Source organism: Astatotilapia calliptera, chromosome 4 (genome assembly GCF_964374335.1).
Source record: "Astatotilapia calliptera chromosome 4, fAstCal68.1, whole genome shotgun sequence".
NCBI lineage: Eukaryota > Metazoa > Chordata > Actinopteri > Cichliformes > Cichlidae > Astatotilapia > Astatotilapia calliptera.
The window spans coordinates 21,945,866-21,954,691 of NC_137425.1; the positions used below are offsets into that span (position 1 = coordinate 21,945,866).

An 8,826-nucleotide genomic window follows, 5' to 3' on the forward strand; every position below is an offset into this window, starting at 1 on the left:
ATCCCCCAGCAGCCTGAACCTATTGCAGCATAACTAAGGGAGGATTCAGGGTCACCTGGTCCAGCTCTAACTATATGCTTTAGCAAAAAGGAAAGTTTTAAGCCTAATCTTAAGAGTAAAGAATCCAAACTGGAATCTGGTTCCACAGAAGAGGGGCCTGAAAACTGAAGGCTCTCCCTCCCATTCTACTTTTAAATACTCTAGGAACAACAAGTAGGCCTGCAGTGCGAGAGCGAAGTGCTCTAATGGGGTGATATGGTACTACAAGGTCATTAAGATAAGAAGGGGGATTTTGAATTCAATTCTGGATTTAACAGGGAGCCAATGAAGGGAAGCCGATATAGGAGAAATATGCTCTCTCTTTCTAGTGCCTGTCAGGACTCTTGCTGCAGCATTTTGAATTAGCTGAAGGCTTTTCAGGAAGTTTTTAGGACATCCTGATAATAATGAATTACAGTAGTCCAGCCTGGAAGTCATAAATGCATGAATTAGTTTTTAATGGATGGATGGAAGAAAGCAGTCTTGCATTTTTGCTTGATCAGAATCAGAATCAGAATGGGGTTTATTGCCATTGATATGTGTGTTGAAGGACATGTCCTGGTCAAAAATTACTCCAAGGTTCCAAGGTAATCCCATCCAGAGTAAGAATCTGGTTAGATACCATATTTCCCAGATTTTCAGGGCCGAGTACAATAACCTCAGTTTTATCTGAATTAAGGAGCAGAAAGTTAGCGGCCATCCAGGACTTTATGTCTTTAACACATTCCTGTAGTTTAACTAATTGGTGTGTGTTATCTAGCTTCAAGGATAGATAAAGTGTCATCTGCATAGCAGTGAAAATGTATGATATGCCTTCTTCTGATAAGGGAAGCATGTTTAAAGTAAACAATTGGTCCTAGCGCTGAACCCCGTGGAACTCCATAATTTACCTTAGTGTGTGAAGAGGACTCTCCATTTACATGCACAAATTGGAGTTTATAGATAGATATGACGCAAACCACTGCAGCACAGTACCTGCAGTCTAGCAGGACAAGCACAGAGATGAGTCCACTGTCAGAGGCCATAAGAAGATCATTTGTAACCTTCACTAAAGCAGTTTCTGTGCTGTGATGAGCTCTGAAACCTGACTGAAACGCCTCAAATAAGCCATTCCTCTGCAGATGATCTGTTAGCTGTTTGACAATTACTCTTTCAAAAAATTTTGATATGAAAGGAAGGTTAGAGATTGGCCTATAATTAGCTAGGCCCGCTGGGTCTAGAGATGGCTTTTTAAACACTTGTGGATACAGTAGCTGAGCAGAGATGCACCTCCTCTTTTCCTGCACCAGAGGGAGACAGAGGCTGTGTCTTAAATGACTCTTAATTTCCATCTTTGTACTACAGTGAGTTCTCTTTATGATAACATATTAAGTGCAGTTTTGCACTATAATGTTTATTTAAACACTCACATATTCTGCAGGTTTTAGATCTACAGTGCCTAGAAGGGCTCCTGAAGAGATGCAAAATGGTTGGTCAACAAGATCATTAAACTTGAAAACCTGCAGATGGCAATGTAGTCTCATAGTTTTCCACGTGAGGCTGGAGAATGTAGACTTTTGGATCACCTGTGTGTGTGTGTGCATGTGTTCGATCTAGCCATCCTGAGCAGCTTTTAAAAAGAGTGCAGAGCAACATTGTTCCACAGGAAGCCACAGACGATTGCTGTGTGTCCTGTGTTTGCATCAGCTGTGTTGCTCAGTGCACGCTCTGACAGAAATCTGACAGCCACAAACACCCAAAACGAGTCTCAGTGAAGGTCACCTCTATGTGAAATATGTAAAAATATAAATGTGGTAGACTTTCAGCTATATACACTTTTAATGCAAGACTTCACAATCACTGTAAGATAAATATAGCTTCATGATAATGATTTGTCTACCGTGACCTCCACACTTGAATGTCTTCAGATGTTCAACTGCACAGGGAGAAGATATAATGGAAAATGACTTTGAAAGGCAGAAAACTTGGACCCTGATGAGTTAATCAATGACCTTCTTGCCCACTGCAGATATAGTGTTACACTCATTTTGTGGTGTGAGGCAGTAAAAAGAAAAAAACTCTTATTGCTCTTTAGTGCCTCTGAGAAAAAGTGCTCTCGTAAAATACTCTCATATAACCTCCATGAATTCCTCTTATGATGCATATATATTTGCAAGGAAACCTGTGCAGATATCTATCTATATTTCCTGATTCAGCCTATAACATAATCACAATTGTACATACAACACATTGCCTCCTGCGAGCTATGGTAAAGGTTAAATTGTTTGCTCAGAGTTCATTTCACCCTGTGGACTCAAAACAGAGATCGAGGATTGGATGGGTGAACATCCTGCTAAAACACTGTGTAGATTTTCAGTGACACCTAGCTTATCTTGTGAGCTTAAAACCTTTATCCTTCATCCCTGGTATGCAAACACACTCTGGATTTAGTGAAGTAAAAGTTCGGCTACAACCAATTGTCTGCGGCGTGAAGCCGAGATAAATCGCTTTAGTGAAGTTAATTGTTTTTCAAGAGGCAAATGGAGCGCTTTACAAAATCTCTCCCCCTGCCTTTCTTCAATTTTGTTCTCTCCCTTGTCTCTTCTTTTTCTTAACCTTCTCTGACAAGATTAATTAAATGTCACTCTAACAACCAGCTGCATGCCATAGGAAGGAGTGGGCCACAGAATGGCATATGTGGGTGGGTCTGTGTGACCTCAAGCTTTTTATTATATATTTACTCCCCCTGCTACTCGGGCTCAACAGATCCAAAAATCAAAGGTTTGCTGTGAGGGACATTCAGTGTGAGACTGTGACTAAAGTTTGAACTTGCATATATGTCTCGTGGGACTTTTTTTTTTCTTCTTCTTCCACCTTTAGTGGTTGATTCAGCCCAGATCAAACTGAGAAAAATAACAGCTGTTAATAGCAAGACCTTCTACTGAATAAGTTAAATGCAGACAGCACTCACACACCTTAGAGGTTTTTGTAGTCATCCTCTGAAACCCAAAGACTGTTTTCCCCATAGACCACAATAAAAGAAAGGTGTGTAAAGCTGTCTACATTTAGGAGAGAGGGTTATGATGTCATTAAAATGTAAAGAAAATCAATCAAGTGCACCATGGAATACCTAATTTTGTCGCCACAGCTCCTTTGACAAAAATGTGAGTTGGAATTTTAATGGACTTCTCTATTATTGCAGAGAATAAGCATCAGATACAGAGAAGACACTCTTTACTGTCAAAACACTACAACTGCTAAGCTAACTGTCGTCATATTTAGCCCTCTTATAGGACACATAAAAAGCTTCAAAATATAAGATTATAATTTTCTAACTTAAATATTGCATGTTGTAGAGTGAAATGAGAACATATCTTTAGACTTAATTTTAGGCACAGTACCAAAAACCTGTTGTTATGAAATCGAGGTAACTCGAAGCTAGCAGCTACGAAGCTAACAGCTAGTGAATATCCTGGATATCCTTCCTTCTTGCGCTTAGAATAACCAACATTTACAAAGGGGACTTTATGCTTTATACAATGTTTAAAGACAATTTATGTTTTAAGACCATCTCAAAGTCCTTTCAGAATACAAAGATGGATGTAGTTTGTAGGTCTGAAGAGTGGAAGCGCTTAGTCAGTCGTTTTAACTGCCTACCCTCTTGAAAGCTTAGCAGTAACTCTTAAAGCTTTTTTTTTTTAACTGAGTGGTCATTTTGTAAAACAACATTTTGTGAAACAAATGGACTGGGTGTGCATCAAGTTAATGAGGGTGGCCTCTACCTATGCAGAGACCACCATCATTAACTAGGTTGGTAGTTAGGCAGAAAACCCGGGAAAGTATTCTGATGGTCCTCATGCATCTTTATTAAAATATACTGATGTGTCAAAACGCGTCGTTAAGGGTACTGGAGAGTTTGCCAAAAATTGTCTTTATGAGGAAAAGACTTAAACCTAGATTCCCTTTAATGGCCAGCAGGGGGAAATACCTGTGGTTACAAAGAGACTTCTAGTTCTATAGAAGTCTATGGGAAATCACCCCTCTGTCCAGACAGCTGTGACAACTCGTTTCTGATCATACAGACAAAATCAGTAAGTCCATTTAATACATTTTGGTCAATCTAGGAGTCAGAAAACAGGATTGTCAAGGGTTTGCTCAGGTATGTCATTGCCTAATGAGGTTGCTGTTTTACAATCAGGTGGGAAAAAATAGTAAACTGACTGAAGGGCCTGATGACTAGCTTCCATCATCCTTTTGAAGGTGGATGTAGTTCAGCTGAATTATGTTGTAAATAAAGTAATTTTTAAAAAAAAGTTTATAGAGAGATATTTGTCAAGCATAAAGTATACTTTTCCAATAATAACATCTGTGGCATTGAATATGTTGCAAATGCTTTGCTGTGGTTTATGCTGTACATAATTACATAGAAGTATTCCATCAAACCAGTGTCCACAATGACACTGGTCCTTAGCTCCTGAGTTAGTTTAAAATGTGGCTAATACTGTGAGTGGATGAATGAGGGAACTGGTGGACAACTGGAACTCAGCCCATGATTTCACAAAGGAAAGTTACAGTTAATGTTTACATGCAGTGGGTCTTGTGAATGTACAGTGATGTGAAAAAGACTCTCTGCAAACCTGTGAAAAGTAAGTACAGTGCCATGATTCAAAAGCTTGAACCAACTTAAGCAATTACTGTGTGATTTTATCAGTCTCTTACATTACTGTGGAGGGATTTTGGCCCGGTCTTCTTTAGAGCATTGCTCCAGTTCATCGTTTGCAGCTTTTATTTATCAGAGCTCTCTTAAGGTCCCATCACAGCATTTCAATCAGGTTGAGGTCAGGACTTTGACTGGGTCATTGCAACAGTTCCACCCAGTGGCGGCTCCTGAAAAAAATCTCAGGGGGGGCAATTTTTATGATATCGACTAAAATGACCCATTTAATGAGTACATCAAACAACACAATTTTAATTTAAATTTAAAATGAACAACCATATTCTGGCCATTTGTATAGATTTGTAAAAATGAACAACCATATTCTGGCCATTTGTATAGATTTGTAAAAATGAACATGAACAGATTTTTTTTTTTTTTTTTGAATGAATGAAAAATAACTATTGAAAACAACAACTGTAAACTGATTGGGGGGGTGGGCTAAAGAGAGAAAGAGAGAGGGATGGAGAAAGAGAGTAAATATGGTTAAGGGTTCTTATTTGTACAAGAACTTTGCTCGTCTGTCTTTCTGAGTGGCAAATTTCTCGATGACCCTGGTGTTGAAATCAGGAAGTTCTTGTGTGAGTTTTTTCTCTATGGACAGCATAGCCAGAGCGTTGAGCCGATCCTGAGCCATATTGTTTCTCAGGAAAGTTTTTATCCTCTTTAAAGTAGAGAAACACCTCTCCGATTCTGATGTTGTCATTGGTGTGGTGATGAGGATGTTAAGAAGACTTACAGTTTCGGTGAATGTGTCTTGAAGGTTGTTTTCCATCAGAACCTGATAGAGCGCCAGCGCACCACTACAACTCTGAAACTCCTCGTTGTCGTAGATCAGGGACAGTTCTGTTTTAAGTCTGGCTTTGTCCAATGAGGGATAGGCTTCCACTGTGGTTTGTAGTGCTGCATCTGGAAAATTTTTGCTGTGTTGTTGGAACAAGTCTCCTTGCAACAGAGTGGCGCTGACAAGGTGCTTGGTGAAAGAAAACCTCTCCTTGGCATGGCTCATAATGGTGTCGCACACCTATCCAATAATATATAATTGGTAAGAGTTAGATTCAGTGGTAAGACTTTGGCACATGTCTCATGTTAATCATTATTCTGAAAAAAAAAATCTGTCCATAACAAAACAAAACAGTCATGACCACTATATCAAATGACATCTGACAGCATCGTCATTAGATTTTATCTGATGATCCGATTTAAATCAGACCAAGCAGCTAGTGCTTACCTCCAGTGCCAAATGGTGTTGCCTGTCTTCCCCCAATGTTCTCCGTCTCTTTGTGGGTGGGTCTTGAACAGGTCCCCTGTACTCCTCATCCACAACCAGATTAGGAAGTGCCTCCCTGATCCAATACATAAGTTTCATTAATGGCTTCTGAAAACTGAATAGGGATATATTAACCAAACACAAACCAAACAAAGGTTGTGTTCTAATTACCGGGAATTACCGGATTTAATTAATAACCGGACCTGGTTTAATGGCTGGGGGAAAACCAGTGCAAGTAAATAAAGGCCCTGGCCATAATTTCAGGAAATAGCCTATGGTATAGGCTACATCAAATCATTACTGGGAATATACTTCATCAAATATACTTAATCAAATATTTTTCATAAAATTACTTCAAAGGCTGATATAAATCAAAATTATCTGAATTCCATTAAACATTTAAGTCACAGAACACAGAATATATGCAGAGAATTTGATAGAATCTATGCATAGATAATTAACATTTATTCTAGGTTACATATTTATGCTTTTATGCCTACCTGATAGCCTGCATGCGGCTGATGAATGTCTGGGTGATCCCTGCGATGGTGACAGAATCGATGTTTCTCTTCTGTAGGTGGTTATACAGCATGTCTACATGTGGCATTATCTTGTGAAACAAGGCCAGGAAAAAACAGAAAGCTTCGTCTTCCAGCATTCTCACGAAACCACCGGCATCTCTCTTTGTAGGGGCATCAAATCCTTCACTGTTACGGATGGTCTGAAAACACCTCACCAGATCGTCTTTATGTTCATACACTGTATTCACAGCACGACTGTTGAAGTTCCAACGGGTTGCCGATGCACTTGGAAGTCGGTGCGCCACCACCTCGTCAAGCACTGCAGTCCTCTTGCTCGATTTAGTAAAAAAAGAAGCGAATCCTGCTATGTCGGAAAAAAAGTGACTGATTTGAGGGATGTGGGAGGTTGCTTGTTGCATTACCAGGTTTAACTGATGGGCATAACAATGTACGTAGTGAGCGTTAGCATAAATGTCCTGTATCTTACGCTGCACTCCTCCAGTGGTACCCCTCATTACAGCGGCCCCATCGTAGGCCTGGGCGATCAACTTTCTCTCTTGTCCCTGGGGGAGGATGAAGCGCAGCCTCTCCGATAAGGCACTGGCTATTGCATCTGCACAAGCATTGGGTAGCTTGATGAATTCAAAAAAACGCTCTTGAATACGGTTTCGTTGGTCAATGTATCTTAGCACCATGACTAACTGACAGTGTGTAGAAATGTCAGTGGTTTCATCAGCTTGAATGGCTAAAAACTTCGCTGCCTTTACTTCTTCCACGATCCTTTCTCTCAGAACTGCCAACATGCAATCCAGGATCTCGTTCTGGACTGTTTTCGAGGTGCCTTTAAATACAGTAGCATTTTCAAGGTGTTGCCTCAAGTCGTGATCAATTGATGCCATCAAGTCGACTAAACCTCTAAAAATCCCTGGATTGTCTGAGGAATCACTTTCATCATGTCCCCGCATTGCTAGCTCAAAAGCACCACAAAACTTAATACAATCGATGATTTTAGATAAAATATGACGGTTTTTATCTACCTCTTCGTTGTGCCTTCTTAAAGCAATCCGATGTCCATCATCTAGCTGCGCCGCTATGCTAGTTTTCCCTAGCACAGCTAGCTTTACACTGTTGTCCATATGAACTCGTGAGCTTTCATGTTTCTTGATTCGTTCGGAGAGGTGCTTTAAGTCGGTTTGTCCAGATTGTGTCCACGTCAAATCACACTTGTCACTTTTGAACAGTATGCACGGGAAACAAAAAAGTGCATTAGCTGTTCCACAGCCTGTCAGCCACGACTTGCGCTGGAACCAACTCCGACAAAAAGTCCTGTTGTATGCTTTTGACTTCTCCTTCGTTGCCTGGGTTAGTTGAATTTCGGGCTTGTCAGGTCCCAACTCTTTAACTTGCAGTTTTTCTGCCATTGTCCTTCTGGCAAAAGGGTAGGTTAGAAGCGATCTAACCGAATTTGGGGGAGGCTGTGCCTCAACCGTTAACAATACCGCTGCCATCGTCTCTCTCTGACCTTATAGCTCACTTAGGCTACTGACTGAGGTAAAATTCTAGAACAGCAAATCTTCGCGCGTTTTCTGCAGGGGCGCAATTTTAAGCGCCCCCAAACCATTTAATTCAGCGACGCTGATAGGTCAAATATTTATTATTTTCCCCTGGCAACCATTTAATGATAGGCTATTTCGCTGCATATCAAGGGCGCTTTGACGAGCGCCCCAGAAGAAGAAAAACACCGTTTGTTGGTTGAACTTTAATGAGTCAGCTGGTGAAAATGTTAAAATACGCCTGGCTGTATATGGGCACACACATAGTAAAACTATCATTGATGAATTTTTTAAAAATATATATTTTTACTCCTCCACATTTGGGGGGGCGGAGCCCGAGCGCCCCCTATGGGCCAGCCGCCACTGGTTCCACCCATTCTGTTGTAGATTTGCTGCTGTGCCTGGGATCAATGTCCTCTTACATGACCCAGTTTCAGCCAAGCTTTTGTAGAGGTGCTCACACTTTCTGATTGTCAGTTATTCAAGTGCCTATGATTAGCTGCACCAAGCTATTGCTTACCCTCTCAATTCCAGGAAGCACTTGGACTTAGTTTCCAACAGGAGTGCATAGTTGCATGACTGTGAATGCCTCTTTTGGTCTTAGACAGAATCAACAGTTTAATGGTATTTCCCCTTCTGCATATAATAGAAAGCAGGTTAGCTGATTAACTATGATACATTAAACCAACAATGAAAATGAACTGTAACAAGGTTGTGATCTTAAAAAACTTCGCAAACAAGCCCATGCAC

General features: G+C 40.5%; 1 protein-coding gene across 1 annotated transcript; it reads right to left on the reverse strand.

The window, feature by feature from the left end:
• Positions 1-4,967: 4,967 nt before the first annotated feature.
• On the reverse strand, positions 4,968-8,399 carry LOC113030235 (zinc finger MYM-type protein 1-like). The gene is made up of 3 exons (XM_026181470.2): positions 6,503-8,399; positions 5,964-6,078; positions 4,968-5,756 (listed from the first exon to the last, which is right to left on the reverse strand). The coding sequence occupies exons 1-3, from the start codon at positions 8,029-8,031 to the stop codon at positions 5,229-5,231; spliced, it is 2,172 nt and encodes a 723-aa protein (XP_026037255.1). The 5' UTR covers positions 8,032-8,399; the 3' UTR covers positions 4,968-5,228.
• Positions 8,400-8,826: the final 427 nt, after the last annotated feature.